The 25,642-nt window shown below is 38.4% G+C and overlaps 1 protein-coding gene across 2 annotated transcripts in view; it reads right to left on the bottom strand.

Moving 5' to 3' along the window:
• Positions 1 to 24,396, bottom strand: part of pdzrn3b (PDZ domain containing RING finger 3b) — a 77,846-nt gene extending 53,450 nt beyond the window's left edge. For both annotated transcript variants that reach the window (XR_008963284.1, XM_057338887.1), the window contains exons 1-3: positions 23,515 to 24,396; positions 20,568 to 20,654; positions 18,926 to 19,033 (exon numbers count right to left, since the gene is read on the bottom strand). Coding sequence is in view for 1 of the 2 variants with exons in the window: in XM_057338887.1 (XP_057194870.1) it covers positions 18,926 to 19,033; positions 20,568 to 20,654; positions 23,515 to 24,387 (1,068 nt within the window). In the remaining variant the exon portion in view is untranslated. The remainder of the gene's footprint in view (positions 1 to 18,925; positions 19,034 to 20,567; positions 20,655 to 23,514) is intronic.
• Between the last annotated feature and the right edge of the window lie 1,246 nt (positions 24,397 to 25,642).

Genomic DNA, 25,642 nt, shown 5'->3' with positions numbered 1-25,642 from the left:
GGGCCTGTTACTTGTCCCAAATTCTTTCTAATGAAATCTTCTACAGACCTGGGGGAATTTCCAGTTAACGCTACAAAAAGGTATATAGTAAGACTTGTTTTTCAGAGAAAGTATTGTAAACAAATATAAACAAATGAAAAAACAAGTCAAGATATAAGCTATGACCTAAAAACACGTTTGCTTTTCTGAATGTAGCTTTTGAAATATTTTTAATGGAAAGCTAGTCAAAACAAACAAGAAACTACAGACTTTTTAATTTATTTTTTTGCAGTAAAGGACTTGTGGCATGTGCCTTATTTTTCGCAATTTGCCTTGTGCCATTTATGTAAGCGACGTTTCACAACCTTTAATCCTAACAAAGGCAACAAACTATAATTCCAAGACATCAAAGCAAAAGAACAAACAAAATCCACTCAAAGGAATTATAATAAAACCCTTTACAAAGTCTGTACTAAGAACCCAGACTTTCATAAGGGAATGTGTCTGTGAACCAAACTATTTTATAAAGGTGGTTTGGAAAACAATTCCGACCAAACATAAAACGTACGGCACCATGCTCTAAAGTCATAGATGGTTGACTGGAGGTTGCTAAAGTGGTGGCTACACGATATGGTGCAAAAATGCACCTGAAGGAAAGAAAAATACTAACATTAACAAGCCACACAATTTTGTTCATTTCTATAAAACAAATGGTGCAGATCATCACCAAGACTATAAGGTTCTAGGGATGTAACAATATTATCGATATCGTGTTATGCTATCACAATAGCAAAATTGTCTCAATATTATCGTGGTCACATGATTGTATGAAACGATAGGTCTTCCGGGCCTAACATAAAGAAAGTTAGAAAAAATAATAGATGTTACTTTTGTCACTGTCTATCTGGTGCAATTATTTTATTTTATAAAAGGGATTTTTAGGTCATTTGACCCATCTCATACTATAACTCATACCTCTAAGCAACAGTTATGATTAGACGATAAAGAAAAGAGGATACTTATGGCACGTTTCCAAGTCATCATTTGCCATTTAAAATATTAATAAATAAATCGTATTCGTATTCTGGACTTTATACCGAGGTTTTATCGTACAGTGAGATTTTGATATTGTTACATCTATAAGGTTCAGAAAGACATTGTCCTTGCTGGATCTCTATGTGGCTGTGTGTTTGACTTTACAGTTCGTTCTAATGCCATATTTTTTATAAGGAAGTGAATTATAGATTTTCCTCCATGAAAAAAGAGCCACATAAGCAATTTGGTTAGACTAAACAACCTGTACTATATGTCAATCCAACAAGAGAGGAATTGGCAACGGTATCATAGACACAAACAGCAGTCACACGTCAAAACACATATTAATAATAATCCAACACATATAAATTACAGTGCTCAAGCCAGCTATAAGAAAAACATCTTCAGGGAGAAAGACAAATGACAGCAGGAGGATCGCTTCCAAATTCATTTCGTCCAAATTTTCACATACAAGACATCAAATGACGCTCAGAGGTCACGGTAACCTCGGTACCGTAACGGTACCGTAACACGGTAAATTAAAAAAATAACCCAGTTATATAAGTACATCTGTGTGTGGAAATGTTAGCCCTGTGCCAGCTGTTTATGTGCCAAAGTAAAGAAAAAATACGGTAACCAGTACAGCGCATTAAGATCATTAATACGTTTAGATATTTCAATTGAAAAGTTTAGGGTTAATAAAATAAACCAATTTCATTAACTACAAGCCTTTTTCCTTATAAGTAAGTTTGCGTCTATATCGTCATCTCTGTTTGAAACATAAAACTGTAGATTACTTTATGAACTTATCCCACAAAATCGTACCTGACCACAATATACTTACTCAATAACAGATGTTTGTTTATTGTTTATTTTGTTTACCAAAAAAAGGTTCTTTGCACAACCAGAAATCCAAATGTAGCCGTTAAACTAACTTGGTGTAATCTCAACATGTCATTGTTCGGCTACAGCTCTTTTTCCTATCGAATTTAAATACTGCAAATCCTACTATCAGCTAATAATCCTCCAGACACTACATCTTCTGTTCGTTGGAGCAACTAGCTGGCAGCGAATTGGGCATCTTTCCTTGTCACTGGTGCTCTTTTGTGCTGCGTGTCAATGTGGTAACAGCGGACCACACAGCCAGCTGAATGGCAGCTGAGTTTGGCTTCAAGTGAGCAGTGATTCAAAACACAATCCGATATGAGAAGATAAGCAAAGCACGGGACGTTTGGCCGGGATGACTGGAACAGCAGAGGAGAACTCTGGGCTGGAGTTCAGCGGAGGCTGGATCAGGACATCTGGTGTGATTTTGATGAGTTATCAAGCTCTGAGAAACGTTAACCCCTGATGTGACTCAAGCACACCCATTGCGTTTCACTAGAAGCTTCTATATTTTGATGTGTGTTTTTGCATGTGGTGATGCCTTCACAGACAAACATCTGAGAGCAATGAAATAACTGGAGGAAACTCTAGTATGTAAACACGTCAAAGGACAAAGCCCCCTTTTTTGAGAATAGTAGAGACAGATGATGCTAATGCTATAAGATGCACTTCCTCAAACATGATTTATGGACACTTTTGGTCCTATAGACCAAATGGAATGTCAGTAAGATTGACTAATACAATAAAAATGTTAAAATTTGCGTAAAAATGCAATTTTACGCAATTCTAGTTTGGTTTTACAACATTTTCACACATTTTTTGAAATGTGGTAAAAAAATGGGAAATTTCAGAAATAGTTGGGTGTAAAATAATATGCAAAACATGTAGTTTAACTTAACTTAAAAAAATATTTTACAGTGCGAGTTAGATATTTCTAGATATGTTTTCAAGGGACTATATGTCTCTTTTTAAAAAACAAATTCTGGGCTTTCGTAATACCGACTGATATACTACATGCTCAGATTTTTTTCAGTCCGAAGTAAAAAAGTACAAATTCTAAATTACACATGACAAGATTATTGTAAAAATGGCAATAACTGAATAGCATAAGCATTACTAAAACTGCTGATGTTGTTAAAACGTTGAACAACTTAACGCATTCATTTCAAACCATCAATCTTATGTTTAATGAATTCCTTTAAAACTAGCCAATAAAACCTGCCTGATCATTTTCTAGCGTCTCACACCTCCGTTCCGATGTCTTATCGGCTTACCAAGCATGACTTCACCCTTCGCCACCTTGGGGAAAGTGTACGACAGGTTCCTGATTAAGTTTAATGTATTAAGCTAATCACCAGCAACGGTTCAGGGGCTTTAAGAAGCTTTCGTCTCATTGTCAAAACTAGGGAATATTCTGCCTCATTACCCACAAGCCCAAGGTGCTTCACGACAGCGTTTTTGTGTGTATGCAGTCTACAGCAAACGTGTGCAATTAATGAGCTTCTTCGCAACGATCCCTACTGTAGCTGCTTCATTGAGCTTCTATCCCAAGGGTTTGCTCGCTCAAACTTTGTTTGCTCCCGTTCATCTCCCGTGTTACCAGAGATCATCAGCTTTGGGAGCTGTGGAGATCCGTCTATTAGCAGCTCTGCGGAATGATAAGAGTAAAGGGATAGCATTGTTGAGATGGATAAAAAAAGCAGCACATATGAAGGTTTAATTGAGTCAACGCCTCATGTGTTTTAGGATCGGCTGATGCATGCTAGTGCTGCATTCTGTGCAAGTCAGATATGGGATGTTCACACTGATGTCTTTGACCTCTGATCTTAAAACTATTGAACTGAACGTCGCACTGACGATTGCCGTCAAAGAGGATTATTTACATTGTTACACACCTCTGCAAGACTTTGCTAAACGGGTGTTCTTTGAGTGTTGAAAACTTTGACTCATCGGTGCATCTTATTTGCTTAATGCTGCCATGTTTGTGTGACATCACTCCAGGGCTAAAACGATTCCTCGAGTTACTCGAGTAATTAGAATACAAAAAATCAAGCTTTGTTTAATCCATTTAACTACAGTACACACGGAGCACTGCGTTTCCCCAAGGACCGTTATTACTAACGCACAGCCCGCTAAACTCGGTTCATGTTACAGGGCTCTCAAGTGTCACGCATTCACCGTCAGACACACGCATTTTAGTCTGTTCACACGCTCACACGTATTTCTCATGCTGATAAATAAGTGATAGCTTATTGAAATGGTGAACTGCTATTTTACTTAGTTTTAGTCTATTTTGCGAGTGAAAATTGTTTTCCGACTTCATTGAGTCCATCAAACTAGATGTGGACTAGTGGATGCCGAATCCTGTTATTTACACATGCCATCTGTCTGTTCTGCGTGTCTGAGTGAAGGAACTGCACAGTTTAACGTGCTACACGCGTGATGCTCATGAATTTGTCTGCGCTGAATGAGGGCATTAACTTCACCTCCAGAGTTGCTCTGAGAGTTTATTTCACGAACATGTTATTGTTTGAGTGAAGAAACAGACATACTAAAAAATAAGCGTCTTCCGACAACCTGCCAAAATAAAAGTCATAGGCTATATATTACTATTTAATAGTAAAAAAAGAAACAAACTAATTTATATAAACTAAATGCATCATGAATAAGATGAAGTTAGTTGTTTACCTTTGAAATTATTCTTTCTATTTTTATTCATGTTTCTTATTTATATATTTGTATTATATTGCATTTTGAATTTAATATGGCAATGGAATGTACTAAATGGGTATATGATATGAATGTATGCAATTTCAGCAATAAAAACTTTAATTGTTCTAAAAAGGAAACAAATTAGTTGTTTTACTCATTTTAAGAGACCTGTCTTATTTTCTCTTGTATATTTAGTATTGCTTTCTAATAAAGAAAAAGTGCTTATTATCCGAATACCCGATTAATCGATGGAAAATCAGTAGAATACCCGATTAGTAAAAGAATCGATAGCTGCAGCCCTACATCACTCACTTGCATAACACACTCAATATAATCACAGTTTCCAAATAAGTCTTCGCGTTAGAAACCCGACATTCTAGTGGTGTTATATTGCACTCTTCCCAAAAAGTAAGTTGCAAATTCAGACTTTCCAAGTCAAATGGCATGCAGCAGAAAATCGGAATATATTATTCCTGCTACTATGAAAAATGTGAAAAAATAGCGGGTTATAAGAAGAGAAATATTTTTCTCTATATGTCAGAATATGTGACTATGCATAAATGGGCCTGTAATGTGTGTGGGAGAGAATTCTGGGAAGAGGTACAGAGTCATCTGGGAACGCAGAACTGTCAGGCGCAGATAATCCACGTGCAGACCTCTGAAGTCACACAACAGACCAGAGCCAACAGCAACAAGCCCATATGGGCTTTACACGGCCTACAAGAGCACAAAGACAACTCAAACTGCTTTGCACAAAAGTCCAGTTATGACAGAAATACCCACTATATTTCTAAGTTTGTGATTTATGTGAATGCAGCCACATGCAAAACTCGTCATACAATAACGTAAACAAAACACTTGGATCTTTGGAGACTGTTATCAGATTCTTACTGGATGTTGATTGTTAGTTTGGATTGTTACTGTACGCTGTGAACTGTATGCATTTACAAACCCATTAAGCAAAAAATAAATCTGCATTTGAGTATACTTGTTACATTTAATTTTCTTAATTTCTAATATTACATTTAAATTTGAAGAGTTAAAAATAAAATACATTTTAGAACTTAAATGCATTCAAGTTTTCTGGACAAAATGGTATAAATATTAAACATACACATTTAAAGCTATCTAAAATAAAAAAAGTCCTTCCCACTACTTTCGCAATGCTACCAACTTACGAAAAAAAATGATGTATAAGTCCAACTACTAACGTGTAAAAATATGTTTGATATGTTTCACCCCACTACCCTGTTTCAATACAAATTATGTTAACACAGAAAAGAAAACGACATTCATCAAACCACTCCATGATGTCTGGCATTCGTTTCTGTAGACGTTTTCAATATGAGAATCTCAAGGTTGCATGATGCATCTCATACATCATTAATCTGAAAAACACTTTCCAAAAAGAAAAAAGAAAGAAAATCTGAGCTACAGAGAAAACAATCTGAGTGAGTCAGTGATTTTTCTGGCCACTGGTTGGAATCCAATGACACCCACAGATGCAAAAACAAAACGGTCTTGCAGGATTGCTAAAAAAATGCTCAAATCAGCACAGACCCCCTGACAGTCGCACCATACATTACGACTGAGCCGGGCCCGAACTGAAGTCAGTAGTCTGGATCCCAACAGCTCGTGAATCACGTCATCTTATTCATCGACCGCACGTCACAGCTAGCACCCACATGCCACTGTGCGGCCAGAAAGTTAGCCTAGCATTACCTAAACGCAACCGTTTAACAAAGAACCACCTCTCATATTCCTAAATTACAGTCTCTTCTACTTACCAAGCCAGTCTGTGGCCTTCTATCTAATTGACTTCATGATAAACGAGACCATCGAACCACAAGCAAAACATTTCCAGGAGTCGCAAGAGCGTGTTTCACCCTCCTGACGGTTGCCAAACATTTCTAAAGGGCTTCAGTGGTCCTCCTAAGCCATTCTACGAAAATATATGACCTGGTAGATTACAAGCTCTGAAAAAGACTTTGCCACAATGGAATAAGTGAAACTTGCGGTAATGCCACGAAATTCACTATCCATCCAACTTGTGGTTTTGAACATACCTCGGTCCAAAACCGATACAATCATACAGCGTACAAAAAAAAAAACAATTCCCAATGGAAGGACTGTCAAAACTAAATTTGGAAAATTGCACATTTATAGCACATCTTTGGTTAACATGAGTCAAAGACAGAACCCAAATCTTTCTTCTGCAGAGCACAAAAGAAGATATTTCAAATAACGTTGGTAACCAAACAACTTTGGCCCTCATTGACTTCCACTGTATGGAAACAAAACCACAGAGACATTTCTCAAAATATCATATTTTGTGTTCCACATAAGAGTCACATTATATACAGTTTCCAAGCAACATGGTACATAAATGATCTTTTTTATTTTGGGGTAAACTACTATTGCTTTAACTATGCATCTTTATGCCTCTCTTATACCAACAAGACATAACACAAATAATTGTAATTCGTTCAACAAGACCTTGATCTAAAAGGTTCGTGATCGAGAAGCCGGTCGGCCACCTTGTCAAGCATCATTAGGGCATGAAAGAAGCGTTTTAGCACACAAACCATATTCTCGTTCCTACCACAAACACTTTAGCCAACATTCCAAGGACCATACAACTTATTCCCTAAAACAGAGTAGAGGTAGATAGTCAGAACATGTAAGATGTTATTCATGGTCTTTGAAAGCATTGACAATCATCATCTATTCTTCTAAAGTGATGTTCATCCATTACAAAACTGCTGTTTACTGTAGATACTTCAAATAGTGATTTCATAAAATGTCAGCACCATTCAATAAAGAAGTGTTTCTCAAGCTTTTCCAGTCAGCACACACCCTTCTTATCATCGGCAATGCTCCCGCGTCATCCTGTCTGGCGTAAAAACTGGAGTTGCTTTAGCTGGGATATACAACTTGGCACATGTACATTTTTACTTTGTGTATGAGAAAAAGAACAGATTTTAAACACAAGCCAGAATTTAAAAGACGGATGAATGTGAATGGAATCAGTCCTGAAAATAAGAGATAATAGCCTAAAACCAAATTGGTTAAAGATAGCCAATAGCCTGCAAGGCCTAGTTGATGTCAGCTCAAAAAGAAAGTTGTTTTTTGCACAATAAGACCCCAAACACGTATTGAAGTCTACATAAAACTAAAACGACCTTTTTATCAATAAGCCCAATGAAAATGAATATTTACAACTTCTCGGCAAAACAGTGAAACAAAAGAAAATAATATCTTAATGCCTTGGATCTCAAAAGCACTTAATAACTGCATTTGGATTGAAAATACCTGCAAAAACTACCAACAAAACTTCAGGCTGTGTTCTGAAAATATAGCCACTCACATTTTCCAACCTGCCAAAACAAAGACGCATGGACAGATTATGCAAGACATCAGATAAACATTCTTACAACGTGAGCAGACACTCGGCGAGAGACTTCAACAATGCCCTAATACCTTCCACACAGACCAAACCAAAGCATCACACATTTGGCTTTGATTGAAAAGGCCACAACTCGCTCGGGGTTTATTTGAACCCCGCACACCAAAATAATCAAAGTCCTGACGTTCATCCGAGGTCAGCCCTTGCGGCTGTAACTTATTTTTCCACGTTAAGATGTGAAAGTCAAAGCATAGATGAAAAACAGATTATCGTTCGCTCCTTGGTCGCCCGCATTAAAAACGTCCCACCAGAAAGTAAGCAAAGGGCCTTCAGAGAAGAATGTGGACACTGCGGTTAGGCACATCTGCTCGACGCAGGAAGGTACAAGAAACAGGGTCTCGCTCTCCTCCTGTTTTCTGAACATGCATACCTTTCACCTTCAGATCGTGGCCAAACATGTGGTTCTCATTTTCCGAGCTTAGCATAAGTGATAATGTTTAAAATGATTAAAATGATAGATTCCAACCACATTGAAAAAAATAGGATAAGTGGAATTAAACGTGAGGGTTAAGTGAAGGACGCATCCTAATTTATTTCTAGAGATGTTAACCAACGATAACTTAACATCATCAGTGGAACCATTAAATTAAGCATCAATCACATTAACAGTTAAATTGTATATCATACCTATAAAGTTACTGTAAGCATATGATTTGGCCATTTACAAGGTACTTCAAAGAATAACACAGTATCACCATAGTAAATAAAAGAACAGTCATACCATAGAAACGGCACTTAAAAAGCAACTGCAGTTCACTTAAGACTTCGTGACAGCATTTTTTAATAACGGTATTGGTATTATAGCCACACATCAACACTACAGCAGCACACACCTTCACTCTGCCAAGATCTTACACACCATGTTGGCACGTCTCTTCTCCTCTTACCATTCCCTAAAAAAGGGATTTTTACTCCGTTTCTGTCAATGACATTTGTGGTCTTTGTGGCCTAGTTGCACTCGGTCTCATTGTACATTTCATTTGGGCATCTCTCAAGATTGATTAGATCAGATGGAGCCTCTCTCGCTCCTATTCTGTTGCTTATAAACATATTTCTGATAATAATCGACTGAGACGAAAGCAGTCCATCCACAGAATATTAAACAGACTAAAACTAATAAAAAATGAAGGGAGTGTGTTGGTCCTTGTTTAGGCATTGCTATATGGTTACTGGGGTGTTGTAAATTGGTTGCAAAACAGTTGCTTACTAGCCCACATGTTATTATGACTCTAGACCCATTTATTTATGTCGCCATATATTTGTTTGTGTATATGGGTAGTTGACAAATAAACCGCAAATGTGTCCAATTGTGTGACAGCAAAAATTTGGAAAACAAACTGTTATAATACACATTGGGCCGTATCACAAATGAAACAGAACAAATTTCTGGATGTGCTCAAGTTTGACACTTTGGACAAATAATTGTTCAAATCTCTGAAAGGTATAGTCTTACACTTTATAAGCAATAAATGGTTCAATTGACATCCTTTTGATTTAAAAAAGTAAAACACAGAAAGAAAAAGAGAGTGGTGAAAAGAGAAAAAGACAGACACAGAAATAGAGAGCGAGAGGGAGAAAGAGAGAGGAAAAAAGGATGAAAGGAAAGAAAAAGGAAAGAAAGAAGGAAGGAAGGAAGGAAAGGAGCAAAGAGCAAGCTAGAAAAAAGAGAAAAAGGAATAAAAAGGAATAAAAAGGACAGTGGTGTGGAGAAAGTGTGTTATGCACAAAGAGAGAGAAAGAGAATCTACAAAAGAGTGTTTGTCAGGCTGCCTGGTGTGTGAGAAACCTGATGCCTCTCTGCAGATGTGGTCAGGTTTACTTAACACCACCTACAAATCCCAACAGAACTCACTATTATCCATTCGTATTCTGCTCCACCCCGAATCATCCTCCTATAGCCCCTAAACCCACCTCCCACCACGACAAGCCACGGCCACACTCTCAATCCATCCGTTTCATTTCTGACCCTTCCTTTCCTCAACCTCTCCAAGGTCTGGCACTAAATATAACCTCCCTTATGCTGCAGCTGCACGGGGCCAAACTTCACCGTGAGGGCCCGTCTGCCTTCTCCATGTGAAGCCAGACAGCCTTGCCCCGAGAGTACGAGACTTTGACCGAAGCCTCTCTTGTTAGCCTCTCGCTGACCCTCAAACCCAGAAGTTCCTCAGTGCTTTATTCACTTCCACGTCTACAGTGATGCCAAATCAAACATCGCAATGATGTAAGAGCAGTAAGAGCAACACGTGAGGTCGAAGACAAATGGGAAAGAATGAATATAAGTAAAATGATCAAATTGCATTCGGAAAACGAATAAATTAAATCTTGACCACAGGGGAGCTTCTCTACAAGTCAAAATGTTTTTTTTTGCAATACACATACAGAATAATGTACTTATTTTTATACTGTATTATACGCCGCTTCTGTTCTTCTTTGTCACATCAAGTCGAACAGATTTCTTTGTCGCTAAATTGAACGATGTAGGAAGTCTAACATTGAATTGAGATGGTACATGTGCAAGTCAAACATCTCTGTCAATTGAAAAGGGAAGCATATGGTATGTCCACCAGGACAATGTGACTCAGGAATAGTGTATTCTGCTTGCGCTCATTTGCATGAGAAGGGCGCACAGTGGTAGCTGGATATACTTTGTTTGCCGTGTGAAAGACCGTTTTCTCAAACGTCTCTTGAAAGGAAAGCTTGTCAGGATAGGAGTGAAGGAATTCTATGCCGACCCGTGTTGTCTGGATTTAAAAGGAGTTTGATTATCAAGGCTTGCCAACACAAAGATGGGGACCATCAAACTTGGACCAACTATGTGCCAAATGAGTTAAAGACACTTCGCTGGACTAATATTGACCTCACTTGCCCCCGAGATAGAATATGAGGCCAGAAACACAAAGGCCTTGAAAGATCAGAGCAAATTTGTAGCTGTAGTCTACTACATTTTTTAAGTACACGCACTTCAAGTAAAAGTATTCAGTGTTAACTGCTACAATAGAGACTCTAATAAAAACAAACGTGGCAAACGCAAACACGTTTTTAAAAATGGCCAATTTTTTTTCCTTGAAACACTTTGTAATGCATCGCTAGCACGTAGGGGTGTGTGAAATATATTGTGTGCGATAATATCGTAAATCTTGTTTTAACGATGTGCAAAATCATATTATCGAGTATGTCATGCACTTTTTAAGCTCCACTAAAAACAGCACTCGATGTTCACAAATACTTTAGTCAAGCACTGTGCGTGCATATTCAAAGCACGGTTAGCAATTTAGCTGATCACGCTGTCTATGTCAGCTCTGTGTCTGCTCTTAAATGGTGCGGCGGGGTGTAGAGGTGCTCGCGCGCATGCGATCACACAGTGGATAGCGTCAGGTGAAGTGATGTTACTCGTGGAGTTAATTTGTGTTTTCCAGACGAATACTGTCAGTTCGAAAGAATAAATCCATATAGACTTGATTTCGGCCGCAATGCAAAGCTCTGATGTGGGAGCAATAAGGCTTAAATCCGAATGAGAGCATGCGTGAACTACATTATCAAATCTAAGAGCTAGCGTTAGCGTAAAAAAAAAAATTTGATACAAACGCTTACCCAAGTTCACACATTTAAAAAAATACTACATTTCTTGAAACACTTTGTAATGCATCACTAGCATGCTATATATTGCATTGTCAGTTCCAATAGCTAGCATTAGCGTTTACAGTCTTAAAATTATTGCGAATTTTTTTGGTCATCTGTTGCTATGACAGTAAAATTTCAAGCCTGAAAGAGTACGTGGTACAGCAAAGTTTTATATCTGCTGAGCCGAATGATATTCTACATTTCTTTGATTTATGTCAGGAAATAAGACTTGAGTACTCATCTTGATCTATTGTTATTACGGAAAGACTTTAATATGGATTAGCAGCTGAAATACAGTGAAAACTTAAATTACAGATTCAATTACAGTACAGGCGTTCAATAAATGCATTTACGAGATGACTGCGGCTGTGCGTCCATAAAAACAAGCAGGTGCGGCAAATAAAACGTTTACAACGCTAAGTTTTAAAACAGGAAGACAGCGTTCATGTGCACTCATAAAAATAGACGGATTCATAAATGATCTTGACTCCGTTATACCATATTTGGTGAAAATCACAGACAAATGACAGTTTCTTAAAGTCTAAACTGAGATACCACCATAAAACTGCAAAATTCCTTAAATGAATAAAAATTGAATAATGGTTCTCCCATTCCTACTGATTCACAGTTTCAAAGCCACAAGTTGAAGGGTTGCAAGTCAACGATTCCTCTTGGATCGCATTTTGCATTACATATGGCTGAAGAAATCCTGAGCCGTAATGCAGACTGTTCTTTTTCAACATCTACCACAGTTTCATGACACGGACAGGCGACGTTTTGCAGGGTCCTGCTGGGGGCACTGAAAGCAGGCCGTGATTAACAGACCCGGGGTCTGGCCTGCATTACAGAGGGGAACTAGAAGGAAACGACTGGCTATTACCTCACGACTGTAGTTCTGCTAATCAGCCTATTAGCGTTTAATTGAGGGTAGTTCATTAGGGAGGCTTTAAGGGTGATCGGCTTGCGTGGTTAACGGGGTCTGACTGTGAAAGCAACTGCAGGGCAACCTGAGATTGTTCTTACTGACGTGTTTACACAAGACTGCTGATTGATTGGAAAGACAATTAGGTTTAATGACACCTGCCCTTTCTCTGTCTAAACCCCTTTAAAGGCTAGAAATAATACCACTGACATCCATAAAAAGCAGAAAAGGTTGCAGAACAAAACACAAGACAAATTTACAGTAGTAGGCTTAGGCTAAGACAGATTCCAAGTGATTTTTTTGATAACCAGCTTCTCAAATCTGCATTTTGGCGTATAACTTTTACAATGACTAAAATGGCAGTTTTAAAGGCATAGCTCACCCAAAAATGAAAACTGTGTCATCATTTAGATATTTTGAAGAATGCTGGTAACCGAACAACGGCGGTACCCATTCACTTCTATTGTACAGACACAAAACCAATGCAAGTCAACGGGTATCGCTGTTCATCCTTCAAAATATCTTCTTTTGTGTTCTGCAGAAGATAGTCATACAGATTTGAAATGACAAGGTGTGAAAATAATGACAGAATTTTCTTTTTTAGGTGAACTATCCCTTTAAACTATCCATTAGCAATCTGACTCGGTCAGTCAACACATTTACTAGTTCTTCCGACTGCCTTGTAAACAGACAAAGAACATTTCCTTCATAACGACAAATTGCAAATTTTGTCGATGCCAACAACCAAGTGGGCTGCACATTGACATGTTGCGCAACATGTGCAGTCCCAGTTTGCAGTCCTTTCCCGACTCTTGTTCCCCTCTCCTAAAAGAAACTGTATGTATAATTGTATGACTTGACTTAATAATGTAGAAAAGTATTTGTTAGCAATTTTGTGTACGCCTCATTAGCCATCATTAAGTTGCATTACTCTGGCATTATTTCGGCCACCCTGCTTTTGGCATTTGCCTTTGGATAAACAATACAAGTTACTAGTTATTACAATCCTAAAGGCAACCTTGTCCAGTATTGCCTTCCTTTCCCTAACACAGGCATGCAAGCACGCTCACGCCACAGGGCTGTCCATCCACATGCGCCCTGACAAAACAGAAACTGAGACCAGAAGTGCATTACAGCCATTTAAAGACTTCCATTGGCATTGGCAGTCTCGCCCATCTCCATACGTTGTCTGTTCAACTGCGTCGACAAAGGCCTGCTTCTTGCAATAAGATGCCAAATAACATGTGACACCTCGCTGAGTCCTTAGTCAGAAATAACACCAGAAGCTTGTGACATTCCTCACTACAGATGACAAGTGTTGTGACATCTTAGTTGTAAGGAGATGAGGGTAGAGACTGGACGCTGGGGCCCCATGCTGCTCTGACATGACTTTGTCTCCCTTGGGAAAACTTCTTATAAGAATGGGGCCTCCTGCTTCAAAAATGTCCAAGTTGGCCATAAAGTCCAGAGGGGGGTAGATTAAGGTTAATGTCTTTTTCAATAGAGGTCATATTGGCTGTATTAAAGTTGTTTTTCAATGTTAAATCTACTGACTTAAACCTCAGGGAATCAGGACATAACAAAACAACATAATTTTGTTATAAAATATATTTTTGAACCATCAAGAACACATTTGTTTTCATGAAATGACACAATCACATACAATTCTCATTACTGTAATGCAATATAATTGAATAGCATCGTTGTGAGGTTGTGATAGCATTGCGCTAACAACGCAAGGTTGTGGGTTCGATCCCAGGGAACACACACTGATAAAAAAGACATGTATAGACTAAATGCACTGTAAGTCGCTTTGGATAAAAGCGTCTGCCAAATGCATAAATGTAAATGTAAATTTATTAATTAATCATGGTAGTATTTTTGTGCATAAAATCCTGATTAGAATATACAATTGTATTACAGTATTTGGTTACAGTAAAGTTATGTACAGCATTTAAAATAAAATGCTGTATTACAGCACTGTGAATGTAAAAAAAATCTTCAATGCGAATAATGAGAATTACATATGTAAAACAAACAAATGCAAAAAACTTTCAATCCACCAAAAGCACACTATTTAAACTCTAAACCTCTTCCCCTGAAGGACATTTCAAACATTTAGGACATCCTTATAAAACTAATGGCACATTTTATGCATGTTTTGGACCTCTGGCCTTCATTAGAGCGGTCTGATCTACTAGGTTCTTCTTAGTCACGAATAGACAAGAATGCTAACAACCCCCGGTTCAAAAGAACTCAGGACTCATCCGCATGCGAGCGTTGGGCCCCATCCTCTCAAGACTCTTCACGTATCTATTCAAGCTACCAGTCTATTCGTGTTGCCACTCACCCCTCACGCCATTTAACGCCACATTTAATAGCGAGCGCACACTGAAATAACTGAAGGCACAGTTGGGTGTTAAGTGGCGCACTGTGGGTAACCTCACAGCTATAAAGATAGAGATAAGGAACCAAAAGTGTTAGTAGAAAACTCCTGATATAAAGGGTGTTCGTGTCATGGCTTCAATTGCCAGGGTACACACATACTAACAAAAAAATCTATTGAATACACCGAGTACTCATCTGATGAGTGTGCCCTTTAAGAAATTATAAAACGGCAAATAAAAAGTATTTTAATATATTCACAATGTAACTTACATTTATGTCACTGGAAAGTCAAAACAAATCAAAATCTTTATATCGTCAACATCTACTCGACTCACTAGCTATACACTGCTTAAGAGACATTTGACATGTTGCATATGAACAACACTCTTCTGTTAATGTCGGTGCTCTTCCTTCACAGATCTTTCTTTCAGGTGGCAAACACAGTGGTGCTTTTTTTAAAGTCTGGTTGTTGTTCAACCTCTGACCTTTGTCTGTTTGCAGGCTTTTACAAGGTGACATTTACAACCGCAGTCTATATCCATGACCTCTTCCTACCCCAACACCTCCAGTGCTCTTCTGAACAGCCCTGATCTACACTTGGACATCAAGAGGCATGGTTATTCCTTGGTTTTCTAATGGAAATGCATTAAAAAAGAATTACTTAATGGTTGTCAGGCACTAGGTTCAGACTAATCTTGAATTTGAAGTAAACATAAAAGTGTATGAAGAATATACTCTTGAAGCGTTTCGGCAATAATCTATAAGTCAGCTATTTATAGGTCAATATTACTGTAGCTTTGTCCCAATCTCTCAACCATAGCAACATTAGCATTACAAAAAAAACATTTTGGAAAATCCAAATACAAGACAGCAATTTTGTTCAAGGCATCAAAGCTGTAAAACCGTAATCACTTTTTAAGGCTGCCGTCTGGCATAAAGAAGTTTCTTTACCACAAGCCTCGTGTTAAATCCGAATCCACCATATATCAAACCTTCGCAGGCGACCACGACTGCTAGCTATGTGCGAAAATGTTCGAAGAGTGCGGAGAGCAAACACGGCACCATTTAACATCTTTTTTATTACTAAATAAATGTCTCTGCTGAACAAGGCCACTATTCATTCCCCAAATCATTCAAACTTGCCTCTCTAGAGCTGAACGGGAACATCTGCCATGACGCTTCTCCTTCAGACGTCTACGTAAAGATTTTTGATCTTCATGGATGTGCGACATAGACACATAAAACCTCTTTAAGGCTAACACGGCCCGAGTGAGTGCGAGTAGTGAAAGCTTTTTGACTTTCCAGATTCACTCGCAGTAAGATGTGAGCAATTAAGTATTTTTCTTCCTATAAAGTCGGGCAGTAAAATATATTCGAGCACGTTCATAAGGGCCAGATGATCCGTGCAGCGTGTTGCTGGCTGAAATTTCTGTGTTCTGCCAGTGATTCACTCAGCCCAGCTGCTGTCAGAAACATGTGCGTAAGGCATGTTGACTACCGCGATGGCCCCGGTCACCCTATGACACAAATTCACATGCTCCGCTTGGACACGCACTTGCTGGGATGATGACGCAACTCAGTCAAAGTTAGTCACCCGTGTGGGTCTCGTGTGAATGGTAAACAGCATGAAATGTACTCATCTGCGTTTGATGAAGAGTACTTTTTACAATTTTGAAAGAAAATGTGAGCAGTGCATGCTCATTCAAAAGTCACTAAGGTGTTCTTTTCTACTATGTACATACTTTTAACATATACACCACTTCGTAAACATAAACAATGCTGATCCAACGCTTCGCAAAAATAACTTTTTTTTTTAACACTACACAAACGTTTGAACAAAATTACAACCAACAGAACATGTTTAACCAAATCAAAATGTTTAACGAATATCTTTGAGATTTAATAATAAAAAAAATGAAACCAGAAGTGCTTCTGGACCAGTGTTTACATCTTGAAAAGTCTATATACTATTTATATTATTATTATATTTTCATAACATATTAAAGCCTACAAAGTAGCTATCTAAAAAATAGGTTAAAGGTGCTAAACCTCAACAGGACAGTTACATCACAGGATTCATCTGCAACTGCCAAAGAATACATATGGAACCTTTTGCAAAAGAGGAGATGAGAGGATAATCCAAATGATGGATGGAAAATGGAAAGAGGAGTGTTTGGATTTAGAGGGCTCTCCAGTCCACCGTGACTGTAAAGGATGGGACTATTTGGTGTTGGTTTACCTGCGTGCAAAGAAGATCACAATTGCAACAAAACTGCTCCACCCATTTTGCATTAAGTCTTCCCCTATGATTATATTTCTACAGAAAGTAATTTCTCAAGTCGACATAATTAAATATGTGATACCACCTAAGGCCCTAACGTAGAACTAGAATTCATGTTTCTGTCTTAAGTAGCACAACATGACCTCAGGTGTCAACCAGAGATAAAGCATTATTACAGCCTTTTATATGATGGAAACATTATTAACGTAGTTTTACAAAGTGTCAATAAATCACCTAAAGGAAACGTTATTCACATGTACATATGATCCAAACGCATTGCACTGGGTGGGAAGTTTTTGACTGTAAATTATGAATGTTATTCAATAGATTGACCTAGGGCTTAGTACCTCATGTTCTTCCCTATGTACTTCCATCCTCTGGCACGCATGCTGACTCACCCTAATTATTAACATGAAAAAGACAAAAATGACTTTCTAGGTCTTGTGCCATCCTAGAGCAACATATCTTTCTTTTGTTAAAGTACTGTCACTGATAACCCTTCTCGAATATCGATGTATTGTTATACCGATAGAAAAGCAGAAATGTAGATGACATCTACAAAAACTGCAAGGATCGCTCAAATTTCACAGTAAAGCAGCAGTTGGCACGCTAAATACACTTGGACTTATTTCCCCCCCCCCCCCGAGTAAGTTACGCTTGCACACTTCCGCCACACGCATTACCCAATCTGGTTCTCATACGTCCTCCAACAGTGCCAGTTTACTGGTCCTGAGTCACCAGGCGCCGACTGCATTACTGTCGCCTTTGGAAGTTCAATCTATCCATTGTCTCAAGGGCTTACAGCATATCTGTACGACCAGTGGGATTTAAGACACTTATGTTTAGTGCACCACATGTGGCTGCTCTTAAAAGCTAGTATACTTTTTCTTCGCTTTAGTACACGAAATACTGCACATATTAATTTCAAAGCACAAATTAATTTTACGACTAAAAAGTAAGGCTGTCAATTAATCTTAAGGGGTAAAAATCTTGCTGAAGAGTTGACGTGAAATCGGCCATTCCTATGAATGATGATTTGACTATGTGAAGTGAAAATATTTACATAAACTTGGCTAAACAATCATAAAGCCCCTGGGCATATTTATAACATGCTACATCGAATTCAATGCATCCGTTGTTACACATTCCTGCAGCTATACAAGTAACCTTTGTAGGACTGAGTTTCTATGCACCCTCAAAAGTGAGCACCGGGAAAGCTTGGCCTTTTTAAAACAGTCAGATGTTGTTCAGGGGTAAGAGAGAACATTTTGACCCAATGCCAGCCAGGAAGGATTCCTTCAAAAGTCGGTAAACGACATTTACCAAATTACATTGAACAACCAAATGGAGATTTTCTGCACAGGTTTGTTACACGTCCTATTCAAGCATTACACTACAAAGCAAACATTAATAAAACCTCTTCCATGTAAATCTGAGTTTATCCTAACCAGCCAACTCCATCCACAGCGAAACCTCACAGGTCCAATCCAGCTCTGCATCTTTATTTTAAACATCGAACAAGCTCCAAATGGCTGCGATTGCATCACAGAATTCTGCTATCGCCGTGCACAGGAAAAATACTTCTGCCAAAAAACGTTGCATGTCACGCAGTAAGGCTTAAAACACAGGCTTTTACCTCCATTATCCTGTCATGGATCTGCAATCCCCCTTCCTTGTCCGCCGGGCCGTTCTCCACAATCTTCGACACAAAGATTCCTTCATTTGAAGTGCCATCTTTATTATCCTGCAATCCAACAGCAAGTCAGAAAAGTCAGACCAATAAAATAAATCCAGACCAAATGGAGAAAACTGAAATAAAAATAGAACTGGCTAAAATAGGATGTTTTACTAAACGCAGATGTACAGCTGACTTGTTGAATAATACAGGGACACATAGATTACGCAAGATCATTACTTTAACACAGAAACTCCCTTTAAGACACAACATTCAAAACAACAGTTAATTGTTTGCAGGTGGCGCACAAGGTTTGCAGGTTGTGTAGCTCTACTGTAAAAACACTGTCAAATATTGAGTTCGTAAAAGTTTTTAGCCGCTAACGTGTGACTGAAAAGTAAAAGATACATGTGGGAATCTATTCAGCCTTCCTTATATAAAAATATAACCAGCACAGGAAGGTTACAGCAAAGCCTACAGCAAAATGTTGTTTGAACCACATCAAACCACATTAACCCTGCGCCATGTTGTGCGACACTGTGCTGTAATTTTTAATGGAATACTTGGGAAACCACAGGAAGTTCAACTGTGAACTCTGTAGTTAATTACTATAAAAACCCTTTCCTCTTCCCATATCACAAAAGTAACAACATCCTTGTTTACCACATTATTACATCCCCAAGAATCACCTGGTTATGCTGTAGAAGAAATAACATATTTTCCATACCTTACTGTACTAAGATGCCTGCATACAGTATGCAGCTAACTACTATCGTCTTTTCCACAAACGATACATGCTATGCTAATTTTAATTTTGGCCACTGTAAAACCTTAAACATTTGCTGCGTTTTGCAGGGCTCGTTATTAAAAGTATGCCTATAATACCTTAAAATGGTGCCTAGGTAGGCAGCTTAATAGGTTTTGAAACAGAGCTTTGGTCTTGCAAGCAGACAGGTCAGGTGCCATGTCAACCATTTGCTAGAGAGGGGTCATGGCCAGGTTGAAGTAGTTGTACAGTTGCTTAGAGACATCGCCATTTGCGTTACACTTATTAGTGACTGACCTCTTCTACTCATGTTAGCAGACACTCATACTAAAACATTCAAAACTTGTGTCGAGGCTACATCTGGGTCTTCGAAAATGTCTTTGAAACGTTTTAATAGTTTCCTCTTCTGAAGGTTTCGCTGCAACGGTCCGGTTTAGGGTTCTAAACTGCGTCACATTTCTATTTCAGACAAACCACATACAAGCACATCAGAAAGGGTTTGGTCCTCATTCACACTGATATGGACACCACAACTACTAGGGTGGACCAAAGTGGCCTCTGTACAGTATACTGTGTATACTGCTTTCTTTCATTTTTCGTTGTGAAGCCACACCACACATCATTCATTTGTCAAATGCTATAGCGATACTGTACTAAAATAACAGTTTATGTTACAGCAAGTGCTTTGTGTTCTATTTTTGTTTTGCTTGTAATTTTACAGGAGGTCGTTTAAAAACTGTGCGAGGCATTGTTCTTCCCATGTGTGATGCAAATAAATTTCCACTGTCGAAACAGAAGATCAAAGGGAGGCCAAAGAAGATGCAAATCTAGACTTACTGTACATGGTCTTCCTCCAACAATATTGAATCCTAAAGATCCAGACTCCCGATGGAGTATAACGGTGACATTTTTGGTCTCTCCACCCTAAAAAAAGAGGCAACAGTTAAAAAGTTTTGTTCACATTGGACACAAACTGATTTGGTTTCAACACAGAAAACATTTTAAGCATTTATGCGTTTACTGTATACAAAACCGCTTTCATTTATTCACTACATGGTCACCATAACAGAGTTTACTATATGAGCATAGTGACTGAATATTACTGTATCTGGAAACTGACAATATTGCACACTTCGCATAATATTCATTTGTCATGTCATTTCAGACCTGACTGTTTAAACTGAGCCACATTCCAAAAAATCGGATTTTAATCAGATTTCAAACCACATATGGATGCGGTTTGGATCGTGTTTGAAAACATAGGATTTTATGTGGTTTTGTTCAGACAAGAAAATGAACGGATCAGAAAAATGACATTTTTTCTTGCCTTTGGGAATAAAGCCTCTTAAGACCCACTACTTTACACATAGCTGGCTTGAATTTGAAACATACAATAGAAAAAATCCATAAAGATCCAAACCAAACACTGGATTTCCATCTAGAATTCGAACACATCTGAACACCTAAACTCAGCTGTAGGCATTTCATAACTGAACCTTCAGAACGTGTGTGTAGTTTTTAGCCCGAGCTCTTAAATTATCCCCAGGTATTAGGCTTTACATTTACCGTTACCTAAAGAGGTGTGCGAGCACAAGTACGGAGGTGCACCTGTTACAGTCATTAAAACGTCCTGCTATCTACATCATTCTTGAATGCTTAAAGCATCTTGGGACAGGAGCTGTCAATTGACCGGTGGCTTTAAGGGTTAAGGCCTTGTTCCCTGTTCATTGGTGGCATGTATTAATACATTTGCACCAAGCAGCTCTCTCAACAGATGAACGTCGGAACGCGTAGAACCGAATGGTGTCAGCTTTTTATCTCCTGCTGAAAAACACGAACGCAGCTGTCATTTCTGTGTGCCACAGCATACAGTGTCTAAATATAATACAGACATCAGTGGCATGTACAGTGTCCCCTTTACTATCTTTGCTGCGTGTATGCAACGGATGTCTCCAACTGAGGAATGCACCCTACAGAAGCAGGTCATAGGAACAAAGCCCATAATTCCATGAGAAACAATGTCCATAGAAGGTATTGACACCCCTTAAAATAAATATGGCACTCTGTTGCCATAGTTATTCATATTCAAGGACTGGAACTAACTAAAGTAAAAAGATGCTTGATGCCGACATGCTGCAGAATTGATACCAAATCTAAGTGGTGTCACTTTTTCCTTGAGAGCAGCTGGATCAACAGGCCAGCGTTCAGCAGACAGGTCCGATCCTGCATTTGTCAGCTCCCCATCATCACCCTCCTTTCTCCATCTCTGCACCGCCTTAACTCACTTGACCGATGAACCATGTGATGAGAATAACAAGAGAGACTACATTCCCCAACAGGAAGGCAGTCACTGGTACATCATTTGGGGCCGTAAACATGTTCACTCAGTGGGAGATTTAATATTGTGTGCTCCATATAGAGCGGCTGAGTAAGGTTATCTGTCTCATTCTGTAGAGACTGCAATTTTCCATGCTCGTGTCCTGAGGTGAGAACATGTTACAGCTAACACAGGCAAAAGAGTCTCACAGCTCTTATAGAACATATAGCAGTATCAAAAGTGTTTTTTACACATGGTATATGCCATGTGTAACATATATTATGGTATTACCATGTTTTTGAACAAATATAATGGCAGTACCATGATAGTAGGACAAAAAACTATAAACTCTATTACAAATACATTTATGAACATCAGCTGTTTACTATTAAAACCACAACAAAATTCATTTTGTGGTGTGTTTTGTGCCTTTTCAGTAAGATGTAACGGTGTTCTATTGGTTTGTATCTGCCAGTACCAACACATTACCACCAGTAGAGACACAAAGAGCCAAACAGTTCCCATTGGCCTAAAACCCAATTCCCAGTATACCATTACATCCATTAGAATTTAGGTGATGGTTTCTATTGTGTTCTCAGCACGGGTATCACTATCATGATAACTTCATGATATTCTATGAACTAGATGAACTAAAGCTTTGTACTTTGACAAAAAAAAAGCTAGAATGTAATCATTGTGTTTCTATTCCAATGTTGACCAAAGTTGGATATTATTGTAAGTTTTTAACTTGACAAAAATCTGTAGAGCCAGAACTATTTGACCATAATATTGACCTAACTTTGCTGAAACAAAGCAGAACATATGCACTACATAACAGCAGGCCATAAAATTTAACAAAAAGGCAAACCTGTTTACACCGCAGGTGAGCGTCGCGTCCGGTTGCCGACGCAATCCGACGTCACACGCAGGCGACCAATCACAAACTTCTTTATGTCTCTGCTTGACGCGACCTGACCGAAGCGTTCCCATTATTATCACTGGGTTGTGTAGTAGCGTGTCCAGTTTAGCTATGAAATTCCCACAGGCTCTAATCTAAACTAAATTTCTCACTAAATCTAAGTAAATAATTTGACAGCGATTGAGTAGTGTTCCATAGTGATCAAAGGCACATTAAACTAGTCCTAGAAGGCAAATACTACATAATATTGCCAAAACAATCAAAACAAATCTTTGTGTCAACTTCAAGTTACTGAAATCTCGCCATGTTAACGGTGCAACACAATTTATCACAGCAACTTTCCGCCCAAATACCACAGAGACCACGATTATTTACACAAAATAAACACAACTGGTCTTCTTCAAACAGTTCAAGACGCTTTTATTTACAGTAGCTCTATCGATATTACGTATTATGTCAGTGGCTAACACAAAGTTGACATAGTTGATTTTTTTATTTTCAGAAAATATGGTTCAGAACTATAATGTTGCTATCATTAAAAGTCTTACCTTACACGGCGGAGAAAGACTCTTGGACAGCGAGTCAATCCTGGCGCTGTATTCAGTGAATTTCTTCTGATATTTCAGCGCAGTCATCTGAAGCTCATTATGAACCGCTGACAGCTGAGCCACAAGCGATTTCTCTCTTTTACCCGACTTAAGGGCTTGTTTTTTCAGCTCCTTATCAAGGCTGACCACTTTCCCCTGCAGCGCACCGTTGTGCACTCTTAGGGCTTTCAAACAGCAATGGTTATTTAACTTCTGCTCCTTATGGGTGAGCATCAATCCGCATCCGCTCTCGCATATACCGACCGCTCTGTAATCGCAGGACTCGCGCATGTGTGCATCCATATCTTTAAGGTTCAGTACCTCGTTGCATCCTTTATTCCTACATTTGGCAGGGGAATAATCGCACATCTCCGCGTGCTCCGCCAGATGCTGCAGCTTGACGATCTTCTCGCAGCCCCGCGAGTGATTGTCACATTTGATTTCTAACTTTAATATTAAGTTTTTGAGAGGAAGAACGTGGTTGAGCTCTTTGGTGGAGATCCTTTGGCATTTGACGGGGCAGCTGCTCTGCTGGACGACCCACGGCAGCACGCAGCCGGCGCAGAAGACGTGACCGCACGGGGTAGTGAGCGGATCCTCCAAAACTTTATTGCACAAATTGCATTTGAAGTCCGGGTCCACGGCACCCTTAAAACGATCCAACTCGAATCCCATTTTTGTGAAAGTAAAATCCAACAGAACCAGGGCGCCCGCAGAATAACAGGGGTTTAAGTCATTAGAAGAGCTCGGAGCAACTGAGTAGAGTACGAGCACTTCTACTCTGACTGATCTAATTGCCTGAGACTTCCTATGGGGGAGAGAAGTGCTTCGCATTTGGGTACCGTAACGATCTGAGGAGCTGCGCACGCGACAAGGTAACTTGTTCTCGATAAGTTTAGTAGAAACATTTTAAGGCGCACTTAAAAATACATGCGTTTCTTTGTAAAAGTTTGTAAAATGTAAAAGAAAATGTTATTTAAGCATACTTAACACCTAAAACATTACAAAGTTTGTTAGGGCTTAAATATAAAGAAATAATATAAAGAATAGCTAGTTTTCATTGTCCACAAATTCCACTTGGTTCAATATTTTGTTAATGACATTCATACATTTTAAATACTATTTTAAATGTGCAAATTATTTTTGGATTATATCATCAGTTACTGTATATCACTACATTTTCTTTTAAAAGCACACACAAAAATAATTACCCAGAAATTATTATTATTGTTATTATTGTTGTTATCGTTATTGTTATTATTATTATTAATAATAATTTCTGGGTAATTAGTTTTGTGTGTGTTTTATGACGAAGATAATAATCATAATAATATATTATTATATTTAAATAATATTATATTTTTATATTTTAATAATGAAAATACTATACAATACATTCATTAACTCTCCCTTTTCTATATGTATTTCTATAACAATTGTTGAATCTTTGTAGCACTTTTCATAAGTATGCCACTAAGTTGAATATCTTCATTTTTCTCTTCACTTTTGTAAATCCGATGAAAGCATCTGCTAAACGCCTAAAAGTAAATAAAGACATATCTGTGTGTGTGCTTATACAGAACAGCTGAGAAACTCAAACAAGCTTAAATCGTTGAGTGTATTTTGTGTGTAGAGAAACCTGGAGCTCTTTTAAATAAAGACATTTTCCATCACGGTAGGAAGCACAGCGGTCATAAAAGCATTTGAATTGTAAATGATGAGATCCAAAGACAGGGTCACTGGCAGCTATGTGCAGTGAAGGAAGGCCATTGGTTTGGGGCTTAACTGTGTTTTGTGAGCAGTGTCCATTTCTCTTCTTTTCTAGAAGTCTGAAGATAGAAAATTATTTCATCAATATATTCTGCGAAATCAAATTTCATTGTTGGGTTGTATTTGGTGCAATCTGAACCACATGTGCTTAATTAAGTCAGTCTCATCAGAGACTCCGGGGAAAACTAAAGAAAAGAGAAAAATGGAGCACGCAATTTGCAATCAGGCATAAAGTCGTAACTTTTCTCTTGTCATCTGATGGGAGAAAATGGGCAGTTTAGAGAAATAAATGGCAAATGGCTGTGATTTGATATTAGTG

This window comes from Triplophysa rosa, linkage group LG7 (genome assembly GCF_024868665.1).
Source record: "Triplophysa rosa linkage group LG7, Trosa_1v2, whole genome shotgun sequence".
Classification (NCBI taxonomy): domain Eukaryota; kingdom Metazoa; phylum Chordata; class Actinopteri; order Cypriniformes; family Nemacheilidae; genus Triplophysa; species Triplophysa rosa.
This window is presented reverse-complemented; position numbering and strand designations above follow the sequence as displayed.